The sequence below is a fragment of the Heloderma suspectum genome, chromosome 6, assembly GCF_057233095.1.
Source record: "Heloderma suspectum isolate Gila_16-S chromosome 6, 16-S_ref, whole genome shotgun sequence".
NCBI classification, from domain to species: Eukaryota; Metazoa; Chordata; class Lepidosauria; order Squamata; family Helodermatidae; genus Heloderma; species Heloderma suspectum.
The window spans coordinates 29,051,561-29,075,105 of NC_139463.1; the positions used below are offsets into that span (position 1 = coordinate 29,051,561).

A 23,545-nucleotide genomic window follows, 5' to 3' on the forward strand; every position below is an offset into this window, starting at 1 on the left:
AAATGTGCATGTTTGCAGAAGTGTGCATTTTGCGCATGCTCAAAATGTGTATTTCTGCATACACAAATATGGACATTCACAAAAATGTGCATTTTCACGCATACACAAATATGAGCGTTTTCGCGATCGCCATTTTAATTTTCAAAGAATGGTGACCGCGGAGCTCTACAAGGCTGCCAGGGTTAGCGTGGGCCGCTCACTGCTTGCAGGCGGGGGGCAATAGGGGGCAGGGGCTTGGAGAGCAGGGCTTGGGGTGGGCAGGGGGGTTTCTGCCACATTTCCAGATGGAATTGGGCGCCCGCACCATCCCTCCTGGTATTCAATGGAATGCTGCCCCTAAACATGAGTGTTCCACATTACCATCATGACTAACAAATCTGTCCCACATGAATTTGTCTAATTCCATGTTAAAAGCCATCTAAGTTGGTGGCAACTACATTAATGGTGTAAGTGAATTCTATAACTGGATGATGTCTTTTGAAGAGGTACATCCATTTGTCTGTCTTGATTCTACTGCAAACCAATTTCATTGGCTGACCTGCGATGTCAGCTGTCTCACCTACTGGAGAGATGGGATATACATATTTTAATCCTTCCCTCGTGCTATCCTGCTTTCTCTACCCCCCTGCCCTGTACCAGGTGAAATGGCTTAAGAATGAAGAACCCATTGATGCTGAGCAGGATGAGAATATTGATACCCGAGCGGATCACAACCTTATCATCCGTCAAGCTCGCCTGTCTGATTCCGGGAACTACACATGTATGGCGGCCAATGTAGTTGCCGAGAGAAGAAGCCTTTCTGCCACAGTAGTTGTGTATGGTAAGTAGATGTGAAAGGCTGTGACTTCTTGGCCTGCAAGTGTCAATCTCTTTTGACTGGTACAGTTAATCACTTAATTAATTCATTTTAAGCATAAGTGAGATTTTAAAACAGATTTAAATCAGAGGTGGCCTTTTGGATGGCCTTCCAACAGTGGAGATTGAAGGAAATTATGTTGATGTCCCCTTTCTGACTTCTAAATGTTCATTGTGTGTGTGCATAGAGAGTGTACAAATGTGTGTGTGTGTGTGTGTGTGTGTGTGAAATCAGTTGTGTATTTGCACATGCATGCAACTTGAGTTCATGCAGGCGTTCTTTGTGCAATTGAGGACCAGAGACTTCGTTCTTCAACTATATGGACAGAAGCTACAAGATGTACATGTGTAGGCTCTGTCCATACATTGCTGATGAATGTATAGAAGTTGGGACTGAGCGGGGATAGCAATACGGCCCCACTTCCCTCCGAGAGGTCCAATTTGTTCCGAAATGGCTCCATTTCATTGGTTCACTATAGAGATGCTTGTGGGAAAATCTGTGTATGTTGTGGGGCTTTATTTTTCTTCTGGATGGATCCCCTGTACTATATTAGAAGGCACAATTTCATTCCATTACTCCATTTGTTTTCATTGTTCATACTGTCATTCATTGTGTTGTTTATTAATTAGAATCACTTTTATTTCGTAATGAATTTAATCTGTTTTCATTTTGCTTCCCATGAATTTCAACAGGAGGAGGAAACCCTGTGGCACTTCTGCTCCCTGTAACCTTAATATTTCCCATGATTTTCAGACAGTGTGCTACACTTCAAAGAGATCAGATCTGCCAAACTGCAGACAGATAAGAACGAAGGGTCCCCATTTTATAGGCAACTGAATATGGCATAGAAACACTGCCTAACTTCTAAACTAATAGTGGGGAAATGGGACAGGTAGAAAAAACACAATCCAACACCCCAAGTCCACCACATAGTGTGGGATGGCATTATTTCTGCTCCTAGAATGGCATAACCAAAGAAGGAAGCAGATGTGCATGGTGTTGGATCATTGCAGGGCCTCATAGAACATAGAATAGTATGGTTGGAAGGGGCCTATAAGACCATCGAGTCCACCCTCCTGCTCAATGCAGGAATCCAAGTCAGAGCATCCCTGACAGATGGCTGTCCAGCCTCATCTTGAATGCCTCCAGTGTGGGAGAGCCCACCACCTCCCTAGGTAATGTGTTCCATTGTCATATTGCTCTAACAGTCAGGACGTTCTTGGAATCTGGAATCTGGCTTCCTGTAACTTGAGCCCATTATTCCATGTCCTAGAAGAGATCCTGGCCTTCCTCTCTGGGACAACCTTTCAAGTACTTGAAGAGTGCTATCATATCTCCCCTCAGTCTCTAAACATGCTCATTTCTTTCAGTCTCTCTTTTTATACGCCTTTGTTTCCAGTCCCCTGATCATCTTTGTTGCCCTCCTCTGAACCCTCCCCAGCTTGTCTACATCCTTCCTAAAGTGCAGTGCCCAGAACTGGACACAGTACCCCAGATGAGGCCTAAGTAGTGCTGAGTAGAGGAGAACTATTACTTCATGTGATTTGGAAGCTATACTTCTATGAATGCAGCCCAAAATAGCATCTGGCTTTTTTGCAGCCACATCACATGGTTGGCTCATATTCAGCTTGTGGTTGACAACAATTCCAAGATCCTTCTCACTTGTAGTCCTTTTGAGCCAAGTATGCCCCATCTTGTAACTGTGCCTTTGGTTTCTTTTTCCTAGGTGCAGAACTTGGAATTTATCCCTGTTAAATTTTATTCTGTTGCTCCCAGGATTTGGAAGCTATGATTCTATTAATGCAGCCCAAAATAGCATTTGCCTTCTTTGCAGCCACATCACATTGTTGGCTCATATTCAAGTCCACTATTTAAGTCCACTCTGCCCTTTCTAGGGCTTCTTCCTGATATTTGCAGTACCAACCCTCCTGCCCTAACTGATTCAGTTTAGGTGTTACTGGTCAACTTGGGTCTGAGTAGGATTTTTTAAAAAACCCATTAGCCTTATTTGACCTACCAACATATATTTTCACCTATTCCACACTAGGAATGTGTATAGCCAAGGGGAAGATCACTTGGCAGTAAAATGAGGTTACAGTGGGCAGTATCCAGTCCTTCCTGGGCCCTGCTGGGACCCACCACTAGGGCACCATGAAACTAGTGGTCCCAGAAGCAGCCGGACAATGTGGAAACACTTGATTCTGAAATGGGATAGGTCGGCAGAGCTTTCAAAAAGAATGGCAGAGGAGTGCAGGAAATAAGATCAGCAAGTTAGCATTCTTGAGTGTCCTGAGACATTGTCATCATTGCTGTAGACTTGTCCTTTAGGACAATGGCTCCAGGTGTTGGGGAAATGATCTCCTTTGAAGCTGGCCTGGAGAACCCACCCAAGACTTGAGACTTTGGGCTGGGCGGTTAGTGGGTGGGATGACCTCCCTCAACCAGGAGATGGCCGGGTGGAAATGATAATATACTGTTTATACCCTTAAATTTGTAGTGAAGAGAAGGTAGCTATGTGAATACCCGCCTTGACGGAGTCTACACAGTTCGTAGGCCTTTGCTGCATGTCTTCAGTATGAAAATAAATAATGTGGTGGCCCTGCTCCATGTAGTACACTTGTCTCACCTCTTTCTTCCAAGTTGTTAGTACAGTGGGTTAATGTACTTTAAAGCAGGGATGGGAAACACGTGGCCCTCCAGGCTGATGGGAGATACAGTCCAAAAACATATTGAGGACCAAACATCCCCACCCCTGCTTTAAAGGAACTGTAAGATGATGATTGCAAAGATGGAAGTGGTGCTGGTGCTTACACAAAGGTGAAGCACAGACAAACCTGAAAAAGTTCTATCTCCAAAGATGAAAGAGCTAACACAGAAAAAGAACAGCCTGGCATGCATGTGCAATCTCTCTCTCTCTTATTTTCATTCACATCTCTCCACTTGCCATTGTGACTGGACGGTTCTGTGTAGAAAGATCACGCATCAGATTGTTGGACATGTTTGCCAGCATGTGTTGGGGTGACCTCAAACTGATCTCTCTGCTGCAGTCAGGAGAAACAAAACAGAAAGAAATGAATGTGTTCCAGATGGAAATGATTGCATAGATGTCCGGTCTGAACTCATTTGTTTCTATTGCATGTATGTATTCCTGTTTGTTTGGTAACCAAAATGAATCCCCCCCCACACACGCACACACTTTCATTTCCTAATCAAAAGGGATGCTCCTTGTTCATTTCATCCCCCCCCACACACACTTTCATTTCCTAATCAAAAGGGATGCTCCTCGTTCATTTCACACACACCCCTGCATTTAAAAACCACACTCCTCTTTAATGAACTGGAGTAAGTTGTAATAGAAGCTCCCAGTATGCCAAAAAGATATCCTTGGATTTATTCAGTTAATGAGTCCCCCACCCCCACCCCAAACAATAAATGGCTTATCCACAGACATGAGTAATGAGTAATGGAAATATCTTTCTTAAATAAGTAATGGTAACATCATCCTTAACTGTTCTAAAAATATCACTTGGAATTAAGATATTGCAGTGTGCATTTTAATCAGTGAATAGAATAAACAGTTAACAACATGATCATTAATTAGCTTTAAAACCCATTGATTGATAGACAATCCTAACATACCTCCATGATAACTTAACAAACATTATGCTTAATAGCCATTCCAAATGACATGCTTCACCACAAATTATTAAATTGCAGCTAGGCAATCATGGTGCAAACAGACACTCTGAAATAACTAGCCCATCCCAGGGGTCAACAGCTGAGAGAAATAAAATGTGTATAGGCTTATGTAAACCCCCCCCATAAAACTCAGTCTATGCCTCCAACACAAATGCTGCTACTGTCGCTACAGAGTTTATTTTGTGCCAACAGTATGTTAGGGGCTGTACAACATATGCGGTCTCTACCCAGAAAGCTTCCAGTCTATATGGTCTGGACCGGCCAGAGATGGATGCTGGAGGAATGTGTATAGCCAAGGGGAAGATCACTTGGCAGTAAAATGAGGTTACAGTGGGCAGTATCCAGTCCTTCCTGGGCCCTGCTGGGACCCACCACTAGGGCACCATGAAACTAGTGGTCCCAGAAGCAGCCGGACAATGTGGAAACACTTGATTCTGAAATGGGATAGGTCGGCAGAGCTTTCAAAAAGAAGCTCCACTGAACTTCCCATTCTGGAAACAAGGATTTCCATTCATCTCTGGGGCTGCTGTAGGAAGCTCTACTTCTCGTTCCACTAGTGGTGGGTCCTGCAGGAGCAATGGAACTCATGGAGGCACAACAGTATTATTCGATCCTACCCAGGGGCTCAGGAAAGGGTTTACTGAAATATTGTCTCTTTGATAGATAACAGGGGTGCAGAACATAGACTTATATGCAAAAAGTGCTGTGAATCGCCCATAGACTCTATTTCACAGAGCTATTTTGCATATAGGTCTATGGGCAAGTGCTGCCAATCACCTTTAAAAAAAAAACATGGCGATTAGCACAGAGACAAACAGGCCCGGGGTGAATTGTGGGCTGCTCATCGGGCTTGGAGGGGGCACTCGACTGCAGCCCGGAGGGCCAGTGAGCAGAGGGAAACCTTGGGGGCGCCCGGAGAACATGAACTGGGATGTGTTCTCACATCCCTACTGTATAGTACTGCTTGATAAGTTGGGTTATTTTTTAGAAAATTATTATTGTTGTTGTTACATTTTAAAAACCACCGTGTGTGTGTGTGTGTGTGTGTGTGTGTGTGTGATTTAATCATTTTATGTATATTTTGAGCTGCTCTGAATTTATTTTAAGAAAAGTAGATTTCTTCTTAAAGTGCCATCTCCTATTACAGCTATTTTTGTTTTTGATACCGCTACTCTGAATAATTGTATAGAAGTACAGCTAAACCAAGAAAAATAGGGGGGGGGGGAGAGAGAGAGAAGAGAGAGAGAGAGAGAAGGCTGTCTGTGTCACACTTTACATTATGTGAGTGTGTTTGCTCCTCAAGTTTGTCTGAACCAGCCCTTAGACTGTGGGTGGGGAACCTGTGAGTCTTCAGATGTGGTTGGACTACAACTCCCCACCATCCCTGGCCATTAGCCATGCTGGATGGGGCTGCTGGAACTGGAATCCAACAACATCTAGAAAGCTACAGCTTCCCCATCCATCACTGCCTTAGGTGGTCAGCCAAAGAAACATGTGTACACCATGGTTTCATTCCATATATGAATTCCATTCTTCTATAGAGAAGTTCATTCTCTATAGAAGGGCTTGTTAATCAAACTTAGGGCACCAGGTAAATGATGCCCTTATGCAGCTTTTCAAATAACTGAATCTGAACTGCAAAGGAAAGTTTCCTGTCTCTTTTCCTCTTCACTGCCTCTTTTTTCTTCTCATTAAAGTGTGGAATGACATTTTATTGATTAAGTCAGAAGGATGCCTAGACAACCACTCTTCATCTTTTTTGCCTTTAAAGGATTGTGTTTATCCCTTAAGTGGAATGTGTTTGGAGAGAATTAAGGTGGTAGCCTCCCCTTTCTCTCCAACAGCTTACTGTCATCTCTAGCACCACCTGGCATATACATCTGCCATGCACAAACATGCCCGTTCATTGACACCAAGTCCTTTATGTAATTGCATCTCAGTGTTATTTACACAGCAGTATCTACAATTGAGCTTGAAATTTAGCATGCAGAATGTAAGAGAGAGAGAGAGAGAGAGAGAGAGATTTAAAATGGAAGGATATGAAATGGAGGATCGTTCTCTAACAGATGTTAATGCACTATCCATCTTTTCCTCCCCTGTACATGCTGATCGCAGTGAATGGAGGCTGGTCTTCATGGACAGAGTGGTCTAACTGCAATGTACGATGTGGCAGAGGGTGGCAGAAGAGGTCACGAACCTGTACCAACCCTGCTCCTCTCAACGGAGGCGCTTTCTGCGAGGGAATGTCTGTGCAGAAAATTACCTGCACTTCGTTGTGCCCTGGTGAGAGAGATATTAGCTGACAAGCCTAAATGTAAAAGTTACCACACCCATGCAGTGAAGTCATCACCCCAAGCTCTTCACAATCTGCAAAGTCACCAGAATGTGTTGTTTGCTTGTGCAGTAAAGACTTCTACCAGCTTTTCTTCTTTTTTCCCAATGAGCCACTGCAAGCAAATGTACATGCAGAATCGGGTGCTAGGTCTACTGTGATGGTGCAACATCGTATCTTGTGGTATGATGGAGGTATGAGGTACCCCAGAATGCTTATGCCAGTGGAGCAGTGTGGGTTAATCCTTCTGCATCAATAAGGGTGACTGGGGCTTGGAGTGTCTTCATCCAGGTGAAGGTGGGGGGTGGTTGATTGGACTGTCTATCTTGGTTCAAGGTTCCCACAGGAGCCAGCCCATAACAGTTATACTCACTAGAAGGGCAAGGCACAGTCAGGTCTGATAAACCAGAATCAAGTCCATCTATGGAGGACAGCAATGCCAGGACTATCAGGACCCTGGACAGATCTATCTTGGCTGGAACTCACCCAACAAGAGCTGTTGTCTCATCAATGCACAGAGTCCTTCTGAAAGCTACCAGGTGTGGACCTGCTTTTAACTCTGTCAGGAGCTGTCCACTGTTTGATTCTGCAACTGCTAACTCCTATGGCATGGAAGTGGTGAGGGTTGCATTGGAATGGTGCCCTCTGAGTCTGAAAAGTCTGGTAAAGACACATCCTCTGGCCTGGAAGGTTCTGGAGTAGCAGATGATGCGTTACTGGATGTACTCTTCTCCCTCTCTATGTTACATTTATTGAGGTGGGATCGAGGCCACAGAATGTGTCAGTGACTTTGCCAAAACATGGAACTGAGCCACAGGCTGGTGATGAAGTGAAATGATTCAAATTGTGGTTGGGAAGAGGGCTCTAACTGGCAGTAGACGTTTTCCCCATCCTGCTCTATCTATCTATCTATCTATCTATCTATCTATCTATCTATGTATCTATCTATCAATCTAATCTATCTATATCAGTGAGGGTGGCAGCAGGCATACAAGCTGGCTGGCTCTCTTCCTCCTTTTCCTCCTCAGTGTGCACCTGAAATGACACTAGCCAGGGGCATGCTGGGGGTGAGTGGAGGGGCATGGCCATTGCCAGACATCTTGCTTCACTTTTAAGGAGGGGAGGAGAGAAGGGGTAAGAGAATCAGCCAGTCTGCCTTCCTGCCTAGCACCACCTTCATGAGTAGCTTTTTAAAACCGGGGGGGGGGGACCTGCTACTAAGCACCCAACCTCATGAAACACTCTGAACCTTTTCATTCCCACCCCCAAAAATGCTCCCCCCCACACACACACACACAACTGACCACCCATGAATGTGTGTGGTAAACTGGGAGAGGCATTTTGGTTCAGCCATTACATAGCCATCACACTAGATGCAGAAAACAAACAATAGTTGGAGATTCAAGAGTTTCTCTGGATCACACTATCTAGTCCAGCATCTTAGCCCATCTAGTCCAGAAACTTGCTTTTCACAGTGGGCAAACACATGCACTCAGGAAGCCCACAAGTAGGTAGGAGGGCATGAGTCCTCCTCTACATTTGCAGTTGTATGAACCTGATGTCTTCTTAGAGGGCCACAACTGCTATCCTACCACTTTCAATTCTCCTAAAAAAAATGATCCTCCATTTACTAGCATATGACACGATTAACCATGGTTTGCAGCCAATAGTCCTCTGTGTTCTTTTGCTCTATGAGGTTTCCCTCTCCCCGCTCCCCGTCTCCCCACAAATTAAGTTGGATTATGCATGTCAGTAAATTTTTGAAATTGCATGCATATTCTTTTTTAGGTTTTATTATTCAAAGCTTTCGGAACACCAGGAGCGTCTGTTCATGTCTACAGGATTTAAATTGGAATTTATTGAATCTGGGATTACTTTTTTTTCACTAGGGATGTTTTTTTGTTTTTTGTTTTTTCACTGTTTCTTCTTTCTGAACTGGCCCTGTTAATATACATAATTTGGCCACAAGGAAGATCAAGTAGAGCTGCACAAGGGATTGCAACGACCACGAAGCAGAAAGTGGGTTGTTGTTGTCAGTTAACGGATGTGTTGATCCTGAATTTCTCAGAGGCATTAACAAGAGGCATCCAAGGCCAGTTGTGCTGTTTCTTGCACATGTCAGAATTATCTTGGCCTCTTGACTTGATTGGACCTTGAACTTCCAAAGCAACATTCCCATCAATCTGAGTGGCTGTTCAGCCGTAACAACAAAAACATGGATTGACATTACAAGTGTGAACATTCTTCCTCTGTTTCCCAAAATCCAAACCATATTTTGGGGGGAGGATGAGGAGTAGCAACACCACCCCATGATGGGTGCAGGTAATTTTGGAGGGGGGGATATGCAAAGTGATTCACGGGGAGATATGGTTGCATGTTTACCCCGTGCAACCTTATATGTGTCCCATGACAATGCAAGGCAAGAACAGGAGGCTACTCCTTGGCACACTGCATACAACAGGTAAATGCAAAGCTTTCCTCCCTTCCAGATCAGGTTGCCTCATTTTGCCTCCACCCATGAAAATTGGCAAAAAGCCCTCTCCTAATTCACCCCCTTCAGATGACATGACAAACTGGAGGAGGGAATTTCATGACAGCTCTGACTGAAACTGGTGCTTAGTCAACAGCTTGAGAATTACTGTAATTCTTTGGTTCTGTTCCATTCTTCTGGAGTTACAAGGGAACGTGAATGCGCCAGATCACTCAGGTGAAATAGCCGCATTGGGTACAGATTCTGATTTGCATTCAAAATGGCTTCTTCTTCTGCATAACATGGACATGAAACATCATGATATCAGGGCAGATCACACTCATGGTATTTAATGAAAGAAAGTTATGTAAAAGTTGTCAGGCATGAACCAAGCTTTGTCCGGACCCACCCAAGACTGAAAACTAGTCTCCAGTTGCTAGCATTTTTCCTGAGATCATTTTTGCTTTTCTTTTTGCTTCAGACAATCTCTCTCTCTCTCTCTCTCTCTCTCATTTTACAATGTTGTAGCAGCCCAAATGAATGTGAGAACATAGTACAGAAATTTGGGGAAGAGATATGACCTAAAAGAAGCCATTTAATCTTTTATTTGATAATAGATACATTTTGACACCTTTATCTTCTCAGGAAGTTTTGAGCTTTGAATTCAAATTCAGTAGGTGTTATTATTGTATTCTGTTTTCATTTAAAAAAAAATAGTTCACCTTCCTTTGTTTTGTAGAATGCAGCTCCAGTTTTTTTACACAAACACAGATGGAACATTCTCCATTGTGTGTGTGTGTGTGTGTGTGTGTGTGAGAGAGAGAGAGAGAGAGAGAGAGAGAGAGAGATTGAGGTCAGATAGTCTATGAAGGTATTTGTCTGCAACACAGGAGAGGATGTGGGCAGGCATGTAAACCCCACCCCAATGTTCCTGAATGCCCAGGCTTGTTCTAAATCATTGCACATTTAGTGTGGTCAGCCAGTGTGGTGTAGTGGTTAGGGTGCTGGATTGAGACTGGGGAGAGCCAGGTTCAACTCCCCACTTGGGCATGAAGATTAATGAGTGACTTTGGGCCAGTCAGTGACTCTCAGCCTAACTTACCTTACAGGTTTGTTGTAAGAATAAAATGGAGAAGAGGAGGCTGCCACCTAGGGATGTTTTCCAGGAGTCCAGGAAGGGGGTGGAGTCTGGTGGACATTCCCCTGCTCGGCCTCCCCAACTCCAGTATATGGACCATTGCATTTGCCCAACTCGGCGCACACTGAGCTAGACAAGCATGGTGGTCCCCACTAGGGATGGTGCGGGCGCCCGATTCAGTCTGGAAATCTGGCAGACCCACTCCTGCCCGCACCCCCAAGCCCCACTCACCAAGCCCCTGCCCCTGCTCGTCCACGGCCCGCGCTCAGCGAATGGCCTGCACAGACCCCAGCGGCCTCATCAAGCTTTGCGATCACAATTTTTGGAGAAATAAAATGACAATTGCAAAAATGTGCAAATGTGTGTGCACACAAAAATGTGCATTTTTGTGAATGCGCATATTCACATATGCAAAAATGTGCATTTTGTGGATGCACATATTTGTGTATATGTGAAAATGTGCATTTTCCAAAAAATGCACATTTTTGCACGCGCACTAATGTGTGCCTTCACAAAAATGCATGTCACACATGTGAATATGCATATGCACATACAAAAAGGTGCACGTTTTTGCAATCACCATTTTATTTTATTTTTAAATGGTGACCACGGAGCTCTGCAAGGCCACTGAAGTGAGTGTGGGCTGCTTGCCGAGCTTGGGAGGGGCTCAAATGCAGTCCGGGGACCGGCCACTGGGGCCAGGGGCCAGGTGGATGTCTGGAGAGTGAGTTCACACATCCCTAATCCCCACTGGTCCACCAAACTGAAATTTTGCATAAAAATGGAAGCTCCGCCTTTTTTGTAAATCCACGTTTACGTAAATGGCGGCCATAAAGGAGCCATGTCTGCAAGATTACAGTTGTAAATCACACCTGTAATCTTGCATAAATGGCCACTTTACAACTGACATTTGCATAACTGGGTATTTACGAAAAAGGTCGAGCCACCATTTTATTGCAAAATAGCAGCTCGATGAGGGATTGCCTGCAGACCACCTGGCAGCTGACCATGTGCGACGAACAGGGTCAGGCAGCTGTCAAGGGTCCAGTGAGTGGCATACAGTGCAGACAGGCGTGAATTCATCCATCCCTAATGCCACCTTGGGCTCCTTGGAAGAAAAGGTCCTTCAAATCGTTCTGTAATCCCATTTGGCTCCCATCCCTGGTTTATGTCAAATTCAAAATAAAATTCAGGTACCGCTAAATATAAAAAAGGAGAACAGCTTTGAATCTTGATGCAGTGTGGAACTCCCTTCAAGCACTTTTGTGTAATTAACCCTTAATTATTGACTGCACATTTATTTCAGGCAAACTGTACAGTTGATTCATTTTGTATACACAAACTCATTCATGAGTACTGGGGTGGGAGAGAGGTGAATACACACACGTGCACACACACGTATAAACACCTTTTGGGATTTACTGTGGATGTCCTCACTGCTTTTGGATTAGGGATGTGCAAATCAGCAAAACTCAAGTTTGTCAGAGTTCTCCTAATTCCGTCTTGAAGCTCATTATCACTTGTGCCCATATCAGATGACAAGTTTGTTCTCTCTCTCTCTCTCTCTCTCTCTCTCTTCGTGTGAAAGTTTGTACATACTTCTGTGCATATTTTTCAAAATGTACACATCATATTCTCAGATGAGAAATCTTGATGCAGATTTGGAGGGGGGTAGGGGAGAACCAGGAGGCAATTCAGCTATATTTTCTAGGCTGGGAGAGTTTGTGACAGAAACAGTGCTTTCATTCATTCTTTTTAAAAATGCACACTTTTAAAACATGTGGCAGTATATGCAGATATACTCCCATCAGCCCAAGCCAACATGGCCAGTGGTCAGGAATTCTGGGAGATGTTGTCCAAAACATCTGGAGGGCAGCAGGTTGGGGAATTAGGCTCCAAGATCCATTTTAGAAGGGGAGGAAATGGCCAATGGACACCATTTTAATATTTCACCTGTATTTCCACAGCATCTCTGGATCAAACAACTTGTCACTGAAAAACAAATGATTAGCTTGTTTTCTTCTGTCTAGTGGATGGTGGCTGGGAAGTGTGGAGTGAGTGGTCTGTCTGCAGCCCTGAGTGCGAACACTTGAGGATCCGCGAATGTACTGCTCCACCTCCACGGAATGGTGGGAAATTTTGCGAAGGCCCAAGCCAAGAGTCAGAGAATTGCACCAAAGGCCTTTGCATTCAAGGTAAGTTCTTGTGTTAAATGATCCAAACTGCCCCCCCTCCTGCCCTTAAATGAAGTCTCTCAGCCAAGTCTATGACTCATGTTAGAGACCTGCGAGTGCTTTGTGTAGCAAAATCCTTCCGCAATGACGGTGTGTGTGTCCACAGCTTTGAATATGGTTTTGCTGATGTCTTTTGCTTGGAGCTCAAATCCTTTGAAATCTTTGGAGCTATTGTGGCTAGAAGGGAAGCTTTGGATTCCTCCTGTGGTGAATAATTTATCAGATAGTACCTGGGATGGTCCAACGTGTATCATCTGCTCAGAAACATGCGGTGTCAAAGGAAGGTCACACGGTCTGAAAGGTGCTTTCTTTCTGCTCTATCCATGTCCAGATGAGCGGCAAACCATATGGAGTTCTCTTTTGATGATGGAATAGGGATACTTCAGGAATTAACTCTTTGCAAACATCTATACCATAGGCAGAGAAATGTTTCCTCCCAGGGACGACATTCCCACAGATGAAAGCTGTCAGGGGCTGCATGTTGGTGTTGAGATGGGCTGGAGCCAAACATGCATGGGACCAGGGCCACTGCATATTTTCTTCATTCTCATTCTCTCTCTCTCTCTCTCTCTCTCTCTCTCTCTCATACATTCTCTTTCTCCTCTCCTCTCCTCTCTCTCCATATTCTCTCTTCCTTTCTCCCCTTTCCTCCTGAGCTGTCTCTCCCCCGCAAAAAAACAAAACCCAATATGGCTTTGAAAAAAGCTCCCATTGGAACTTTATTTCAAAACCTTATTGCCACTTGGAGGAATGGGTTAAGGAGGGGCATAGTGCCAGAGAGGGAGTGTTAATCCCCCTTAGCTGTGACACTACCCACCCCACATACTGCAATCAATCAATTAAAACAGTTTCCATTGCTGCACAGGATCCTATACATGTTTACTGGGAAGTGAGCTGTGGTAGGCTCATGGGATTTACCTATACTATGTGTATAGAATTGCATCCTGACTTTTTTAAAAAAGAGGAATAGTTAATGCTGAATCGTGTCCTGAAATCATGGGGAAAACTTATTAACCTGGTCAGAAATGAAGCTGCAATCCTGTACTCACTTAGTTGGAAGTAAGTCCCACTGAAATGAGACTTACTTCTGAGCCGACATGTAGAGAATTCTACTGTTGGTCTGTTCCCTGTCTCTGTAACGTTCAGATGTGTTCGCCCATAAGTCTGTTCCATCCATTAATTTATGATTTTAAAAAATGCATTCAGATATGTATTTTAAATCATATTTTATCTCAAAACAACCTATCTAAATCTATTTGTTCTCAAAATCTGCATTTTTGAAATGCATTTTGATACATGTAATATGAATTGCTCAAACATCCCAAGTCAAAAACAAAAACCAGCCACTTGCTCATATTACCATAACCACTCAGAATACAATATTACCCAGTATTTGTGGGTCACCTGATTTACTGTCCAGGAAATGCTTAATTACAAACAAAACAAAACCACTTTATGAGCAAAAATTACCCTTGCTCTCCTAGTATTAAAAAAAAGGAAAAGGTAGTGAAGCTCTTTAATGTGTATGGGAATGTATACATCTATTGAGGACTGTGCCGGTTAATCTGTCATGCTGTTTTCTGCTTGATCGTCCTGCTGTGTATGAAATGAACTCTTCACCATAGGTGCTTGTTAGGTAAAGCCCACATTTCTCTGTGGATTTCCGCACTATGATGTTAGCTAGTATGTATCATAGAACCATAGCATTGGAAGGGACCTCAAAGGTCATCTCATTTGCCACCGATGGTAGGAAATCTGCTGCTACAGCATCCCATCTAGTCTCTGCTTGCAAACCCCTACCGAAGGAGAGTCTGATACACTCTATTTCACTGTCAAACAGCTTATACTGGGCTTCTTCACATGGAGGTTTTATCCTGCTATTGAGATTGGTTACTCACAGAAGTTTGCAGGCCCTTTAGATGATGTTGTTAACCTCCAGGGTGTCTCCCGCACTAAATGACCTTTATTCCATTTTTTTTAAAGATTGGAGAGAATGAGCTCTAAAATTGCCCCACTTGAGTTCCGCTTGAGTTCCCTCCGTGAAAAGAGGAGAAACTACAATAAGAGGAGCTAGACCACAGCACCATCTAGCGGCTGTGTAATGAAACATATGGAAGACTCAGATAAGGGGGGAAAGGAGGGGGGAAGGAAGTATGTGTAAAGGGAGTCCATCATGATCCTGCATTTAAAACGTAAGCAGAAAGCCCCATTTTAAATGTGGGATTTTCGGCTGGTGTAGAGATGCTCACTGTCAGGAAATCTTCCTTGCATTTAGTCAAACTCCCCAATTTGTGTGTGGGGGGCTATTTAAACCTGTTGGTCCTCCATTTTGAAATGGCAGAAAACAGATTTATTCCATCATCTATGTGATGGCCCTTCAAATATTTGAAGGTGGCTTTCATATCACCTCTTAATTCCTGTTCTCCAGGCTAAACTTACCCAACTCCTTCAACCTTTCCCCAGAACTTCCTGACAGTATAAGCTTGGTCTCCATGCCCCTTGCCATCTTTGTCACCATCCTCTGTTCTAATTTGCTGCTATTCTTCTTAAACTGTGGGGTAAAATCCCCTAGTGACATGTAGCACATGAATGGGCAGCATGGAGTCACAAACTGTGTACTTGGCCAAAGTTGCTCTTGGCAGAGCATGAATCTGCCTCCACCAAGAGCCAGTGTGGTGTGGTGATTAGAGTGTTGGACTGGGACTCAGGAGATCCGGGCTCTAGTTTCTATTCAGCCATGAAGCTCACTGACTCTCAGTCTAAGCTACCTCACAGGGTTGCTGTGAGGATAAAATGGAGAGGAGGAGGACCACATAAGCCATATTTGGTTGGATATAATTGTAATAACTACAGAACTTCACTTTTAATTATATATATATATATATATATATATATATATATATATACACACATATATATATTGTTTATTCATTCAGTCGCTTCCAACTCTTCGTGACTTCATGGACCAGCCAACACCAGAGCTTCCTGTCAGCCATATATATATATATATATATATATATAAACACATATATATATTGTTTATTCATTCAGTCGCTTCCAACTCTTCGTGACTTCATGGACCAGCCAACACCAGAGCTTCCTGTCAGCCATATATATATATATATATATATATATATACACACCTGTTATCACTTTGCACTTTCAAAACTAATCACATTTCTGTGACAGGATAGTTCTGATTCTATATATTTATCTTGCACAATTCATTGTGATTTTGCTGGCCATGGTGAGCGGCCAAGAACTAGGCAGGACCTGTGATGACTTCTCCCCAAGTTTCTCTAATTTCACTTTCAAGCCTCTCCCCCCAGCCTTGAGTGCTTAAAGTGTTAATTTTATCCATGAAAGCTGAGGTTTTTTGTGCACTGTTTCTCATTCCATCTGCATTTTTGGATGCCATTTTTTAAAGTATGTATGTATGTATGTATTTACGTATTTTTTAAAGTATGTATGTATGTATGAATAGCTTCGGCTATTGGGCAGTATAGAAATGAAATGAAATGAATGAATGAATGAATGAATGAATAAATAAATAAATAAAATTTATTTCATTTCTATACCACCCAATAGCTGAAGCTCTCTGGGCAGTTCACAAAAATTAAAACCAAAGAGCGCAGAATAAAACAATACAAAATGTATGAAACATTAAAACCACAGTAAACAATACAACCAGAATAATTGTATGGGAGGGGGGATGCTGTCCAGGGTGCAAAAATAGACCCCAGAACTCCCAAAGTAGCTCACCTCTGTTCTAGAGCATGCCACAAATGGCAGTCTGCATTTGGTCTTGGCTTGTCCTCTTATTAGGACTCCCCCACCCCCACCCCCGGCAAATCCATTCCCCCAGGAAAGAGGAATTAAATGTCTGACAATATTCTTTGCAATAGCTAATTATTTGTCTCTTCCAAGCTTGCTGAAAGCTGGAGCAGCTGTCTTTGAGTAAACATAACTGAAAGAGTGAGGTTTCAAATTGCATGCTCATCCATCGTGATGCCTATACTATCTTTGCTGGGCCATAGACTAAATGGCACCAAATATTAGACTAAATGGCAGCAGAAGGAGTGTTTTTGGTGCTCTACCTGGACTTGTTCAACTTTCAAATGAATTTTTAATTCTACTTGTAGCCCATCTCACAGTTTTGATGTATAATTTCCTCCATCCCACAATACAAAAAACATGCACTCTAGGATCTATCAATAAGTATTTATTGATGCCATAAGAACTGTTTGTACTGTGTGTTCCAGCTGTTGAGTGGATAATTGAGTAAGTGGCCCTTGACAGGTGACCTCCTGTGTCTCCAGACTGCTTCCTGGGCCTGCTCTCCTGCCTCTACAACTGTCCTGAGTCTTTTAGCATGATTGGGAAATATACAAAAGAGCAACACACGGTCAAAGGCATGAAACAAAGGACACATCTAAAATGAAGCTCAAAGAAACAAAATGCAGCAGCGGATCTTTAATGCAAGCACATTCCAACCAGAAGCATCTGCCACAACGAAGATCAGCAGTCCCACTGACTCTTCCCTAATGTGACCTCTGTACTTGGGTGTGTTAACTTGGCTTTGTGCTTGATAAACGCAATCTTTCTTTTCTAAAAAATCCCTGCACACCCCCCCCCCCGAACTGTGTGCTGTTTGCTTGGATCCAGGCACTTGGTTCCAGGCACTGTAGCCAGTGGCGTTAGTAAAAAGCTTGTGTTTAAATCCCACCGGATAGAATAGGAGGTGCTCAAGGCATGGGCAGCTTCAAATGTTGCCTTTTTCCTTAAGCTCACAGAAAACAAGCTTAACTTTTGTCCAGTTGTGCTGCTAGACACAAGCTCAAATAGCAGATTTCCTTCTGAAAGGATTAGTGCCATTCTTATGTTCCAATGCTTTCCATGGGGTTTTCTTGGCAAGAATACTGGAGTGGGTTGCCATTTGCTTCTCCAGTGGACCACATTTTGTCAGAACTCTCCAGCATGACCTGTCCGTCTTGGGTGGCCTTGCACGGCACAGCTTATGGCTTCACTGAGTTACACAAGCCCCTTCAACACAAAAAGGCAGTGATCCATGCAGGGGATAAGCATGGGCAAATTTAATTCAGGTGACCATTGTATCTACTACTGTGGGCAAGAATCCCTTAGAAGAAATGGAGTAGCACTCATAGTCAATAAAAGGGTGAGAAAAGCAGTACTGGGGTACAATCTCAAAAATGACAGAATGATCTCAGTACGAATCCAAGGCAAACCATTCAACATCACAGTAATTCAAGTCTATGCCCCAAACACTGAGGCCGAAGAAGCTGAGGGTGATCGGTTCTATGAAGACCTACAACACCTTCTAGAACTAACACCAAAAAAAGATGTCCTCTTCATCATAGGGGATTGGAATGCTAAAGTAGGAAGTCAAGAAATCACCGGGATAACAGGCAAGCATGGCCTTGGTGTACAAAATGAAGCCGGACAAAGGCTAATAGAGTTTTGCCAAGAGAACACACTGATCATAGCAAACACGGTTTTCCAACAGCGCAAAAGGTGACTCTACACATTAGGGGTGGATGAAAGTCCCTTACCTGTCCTCGAAGGACGTTCACAGTGGGGGGGAGGCACTTTGCTGCTCCCCCCGTGAAGTTCAGGCCGGGGGGGAAGGCTTCCTGCCTCGCCCCGGCCGAAATTCAGACCAGGGGGGAGGCTTCCCGCCTCGTCCAGCCGTGAACGCGAAAGTTTTTTTTAAAAAAAAAAAACGCCCCCTGATAGGCTTAGTGACGATTAACGTAGCCTATCACGGCTAGATCTGCAAAGTCAGCCATGATAGGCTACGTCAATCGTCACGTAGCCTATCACGGGTGACTTTAAAAAAAAAAAAAAAAGCGTGTACACTAATGGCGGCCCCCATAGGGAGCCGCCATTCGCGTTCCTTATTTCGTCGCTGTAGTCTACGTAAATCTTTTTTTCGGATATTCGCCAAAGGTAAGTCCCATCCCGGGGGGGGGGGGTGCGGGGGCGGTGCGGAGAATTTCTCCCCGAAACTTGTTCAGGGGGCCGAACACATTGGCGCTCGCCCCCCCGAAGTTTCGGGGAGAAATTCTCCGCCAACCCTAATTGAAGGCAAAAGGAGAAGGGGACGGCAGAGGATGAGATGGCTAGGTAGCATCACCGATGCAATTAATATGAACTTGAGGACACTCTGGGAGAGAGTGGAGGACAGGAAGGCCTGGCGTGCTATGGTCCATGGGGTCACAAAGAGTCGGACATGGGTTAATGACTGAACAACAACTACGTGCCAGTGCACTGCTGGGAAAAAGAAAAGATCACGAAAACATGGATTTTGGAGACCCTGTTGCTAGTTTGCCATCTTGCGAAAAGTCAAAGGAATAATTTCCCTCTTTGTGGAGGGATAGCAGAGTGCTAGGTCATTGACGAAGTAGTGCTGTCCAGCCACTTCCTTTCCTCTTATTTTCCCTCTGCTTCTTATTAAACTTAATGGTGATGACATACACTGGTTGGAAAATCCTGGAGACTGTAACATGGTGATTCCACCACTCCAGAGGAAGGATTCAGCACAAGCATCTGTTATTGTATTTCTACTAACCCTTGCACATTTGGCATTCACACCTTAGCACCATTTATTCTACTAACAGTTGGAGAGATTCTGCAAGATCTGCGGTCATGGTCAAAGATTGACGCATATGAACCAGCCACTTAATTTTCTTCATGTGATCCCTCTCATATATGGATAATTTTTTATTTTTTATTTATTATTGCATTTATATCCCACCTTTTTTCCTCTTTCAAGGAACCCAAGGTGGCTTACATTCTCCTCCTCCTCTCCGTTGTATCCTCACAACAACAAGCCTGTGAGGTAGGTTGGGCTGAGAGTCTGTGACTGGCCCAAAGTCACCCAGTGAGCTTCCATGGCCAAGTGGGGTCTAGAACCCAGATCTCCCAGCTCCCAGTCCGTCACTCTCACCACTACACTACACTGGCTCTAATCATAGTGAGAAAATCCTGTGTGAATCGAGTAGTACATTTATACACCAATTTTGGTTGGAAAGATTTACTGCTGGACTTGTTTTGCCAGCTGCCATTTCAGTTCCAAGTGGTCCTCTTTCCAGCTATTTTGAACAAGGTAATGGCTGCTAGCATTTTGTAAATTGAGGGTAGGCACTGTGGAGCCACCAGGTACTGATGAACCCCTGGACACTTTCCTTCGTATCCACAAAGGTGCCCTATCCCTCCCTTTTTTCCTCTTTTTTAATAGCAAATGTTCTTACTAGCAGCTGAGATTCCTTCAAGGCAAAGTAAGGACCTCCAGCCATTGCCATCTTTATTTCCCATGAATGACTCTAGGCTGCGCATGGGGCTCAAAGATATTATTTGGATATGAAGGGGGTGGGCAGCTGCAAGCTGATGCTTTCCTCTGCAGTCCTCTCAGCCACCAAGAAAAATAAGAGAACAAAGAAAAAGGGGCACCTGTTTCTGCTGCCTGGTTAGCTGGGAGGGAGGCTGAAGAGAGCAGTGGGGGCACGATTTCAGGGAAGCCAGGAAGAAGCTGGTAGAGGGCAAAGGGAGCCATCTCAGAGCACCCTGCACGTGTGTATCCAGGGTGAGAGAGAAAAAGAGATATGGGAATGAGTTGGGGGGATAGGTGGGCAGGGAAAGGACTTTGGTGAATAGTTTTCTGTTGGCGCAGAAAACTGTGGGTTCAAAAACGTTGGATTGTCTGTTGGGGCTCAGACCCCACCGCTGCCTTGTACTCTGCCTTTTGGGGAAGGTTACTTGTCCCTTTACCCATGCTTCCCATGATAACCATTTTGTGGTGGGCCCAGGGCAGTTTCTGAGATTGTCAAATGTGCCCAGGGGGCCAAAAGGGTTAGAGACCCTTTGTTGTAGGTGTTTCCATGTATAGGCTGGCTAGGGATGTATGGATCAGGTTATTTTCAGTCCATGTCAGTTTAACAAGTATTTAGTCCTAAATCCATTCTATAATGTTCCTGTATTAATCTCCCTGTGTTTTTAAATGCACAGAAATGTACACATATTTTATATGTATTTTATCATAAATACACATTTTTATTAGAGGTGTGTACACCTCTAATAAGGTGTACAATAAGAGGTGTACAATAAGAGAGAGAGAGAGAGAGAGAGATTGATATTCCACGTTTTGACTCAGACTCCGATTAGGTGCTTCAGAAAATGGCCTGCTTCTGCTCTGACAGATTCGAAGTTCGTTGCTTCTACTCAGTACCAAACCCAAGTTGTGGTTAAAAAACCTGAGGCTTTGTGCTTCCCATACGTGTGCTTTGTGCTTCCCATACAACAAAGGTAAGATAAAAAGAAACAATAAAAGTGAGCAGTGCCATGATGGTTAGTTATCAGCCAGGAAGAGCTTGCATGAACAAGTACATTTTCAGCAGGCATTTAAAACACATCCCATTTTCTGCTTCCCAAAACATGGAGGGAGGGAGGGTGATCCAGAGGGTGGGTGCCATCACTGGGAAAGCCTGCTTTTGGGTAGGGATGTCAGAGAATTCCACCACGGATCTCGGTGAGGCCGAATGCCAGTGCATTCGGCCCCCCGAAATCTGTGGCGGAACGGCCTGCCACCCCCTTGTGGAACCCCCCTGGGACGAGACTTACCTGGGGTAGATCTTCCAGGCGGCGGCGGCGGCTCCAGCAGGCAGTCTTCCTACCGGCTGCCGCCGCTGCCATTTCCAGGCTTGTGAAAAAAAAAAAAAAGACGTGATAGGCTACGTGAAGATTTACGTAGCCTATCATGGCTAGGTTGAAAAAAAAAGAAAAAAAAGACGTGATAGGCTACGTAAATCTTTACATAGCCTATCATGGTTTGGGGTGGGTTTAAAAGAAAAACAACCACGTACGCAAATGGCGGAGTTCCTTCTTTTTACCGTCTTAATCTACGTAAATATTTATGTAGACTATGACGGTGAAAATCAAGGGGAATGCAAAGAGCGTAGCAGGTGCTATTTGCATCCCTTTTTCATTCACCACTTTAGCGTACGTAAATCTTTACGGCTGGATGTGCTCCGCGGCAACTCCGTGGAGCAGCCGGCCAGGCCCAGCCCGGCCAGGCCAGAGTCGTCCGCAACCGGATCTTTACGTATGCTAAAACGGTGAATGAAAAAGGGAAGTAAATAGCAACCGCTATGCTATTTACATTCCCCTTGATTTTTGCCGTCATAGTCTACATAAATATTTATGTAGATTAAGACGGCCAAAAAGAAGGAACGCAAATGGCGGCCATAGCCACCACCATGTGCGTATGCGGTTTTTTGTTTTTGTTTTTTACCCAGAGCCCTCCGTGGCCGGAAATCCGGCTGCGGACAGCTCTGGCCTGGCTGAGCCGGGCCTCGCCAGCTGCTCCGCGGAGCTCCCACGGAGCATAGCCGGCTGTTCGAGGATTCCGGGGGGAGGAACGGAGCGCCTTCCCACCTGGCCAGGATTCCGGGGGGAGGGACAGAACGCCTACCCCCCCCACCATCAACATAATCCGCGAAAGGTAAGTCACTTTCGTACATCCCTACTTTCGGGATGTCGCATGGTGACATTCTATTGGCTGTGGAACAGCCGGCAAATCCTCCTCTGAAGATCTAAAAAGTTGGTTGGGTGTGATCCACTAGGTATCCTGGTCTTGAGTTGTTTAGGGCTTTTAGAAAGCATTATACAGGTCCAGTCTGAATGTAACTTGTAACGTTCATAGGCTTGTCATGAAGTACTGTGAAGCAACATTTTGGGTGAGCAGGATCTGGTGTAAGTCTGTTATGTTGTTGTTGTTGTTGTTGTGCTTCCAATCTCCAACCCAAGGTGACAGCATCATCTTTGACCTCCTGCATCAAATACAAAATAGGTCAAAAGACCAGTATTGTTTACCAAGTCCTAAAATATCTGATTGTCAAAACCACTGGAGTTATGTCCATGTGCATGGGCAGAACTGTCACTCTTCCATTCTGAAACCATGCTAATGCAATCCAAACCATTGAGCCCAACTTGCCGACACCCTGTCATTACATCAGCTTAGTTTTAATTTTGATAGACCTTATCAGGCAGCTCTAGGGCTTCCCAACGTCTTCAGAAGGAGAGAGCCCTTGTTGGTGAATAGAATAAACAGGTTTGTGATGGGGGCGGGGGAAAAGAGAACAAGAACAGAGCTGAGATCAGCACAGTTTCCTTATGTTTTTTGAAAAGTTACTGCCCTTGTTTAGATGAGCCAGGAGTGTGCATTTTCCCAAACCCAAACCTCCATCTCTGTTAGTTCAATCAAACTGAAATATTAAGTGTATCTCTTTGTTTTTTATCTGTGAGATTGATATTTTTTTACTCCTTTATATGGGTCATGCTATATGTTTATGTCAAAATCTTTTAGGGCTTTCTTAGTTTTGCTTTCTCAGCTAGTCGGAGTTGATGCAATTATACTGTCTAGGCTCCTTCTCCCCCACCCCTCTCCCTGCCCCTTCTCATTCCAGTATGTGCTGTTCTAGCTCTGAATTTTGTTTCCCATAGGGAATTCTGAAGGAAACACAGTGCAGCACTCCAGTAAAGAATTTTCTGAGGCTATTTCTTTTCATTTGTTCGTTCTTTTTACAGGCACAGCTTGTTATCCTTGTTCCTTTCATGAGGCCAAAATAGATATAAACCAGTTCTGTTATTAACAAACATTGATTTCCCCCCACCTTCCTTGCCCAAACTCAGCGTTGGTAGAACATGGCTTCCAATGTTTCTGACCTTCTCAAAGATTTCCAATCTTTTTGCTAAATTGCTCTTTTTGCTTGATCCTGGTCTGAACGTACCTGTGCATTAT

At 44.1% G+C, this 23,545-nt stretch overlaps 1 protein-coding gene across 1 annotated transcript in view; it reads left to right on the forward strand.

Annotated features, from left to right (window-relative positions):
- Window positions 1–23,545, forward strand: part of UNC5D (unc-5 netrin receptor D) — a 721,393-nt gene that overhangs the window by 536,101 nt on the left and 161,747 nt on the right. The window contains exons 6-8 of the mRNA XM_084807245.1: window positions 640–820; window positions 6,671–6,838; window positions 12,526–12,690. Coding sequence (XP_084663371.1) covers window positions 640–820; window positions 6,671–6,838; window positions 12,526–12,690 — 514 coding nt within the window. The remainder of the gene's footprint in view (window positions 1–639; window positions 821–6,670; window positions 6,839–12,525; window positions 12,691–23,545) is intronic.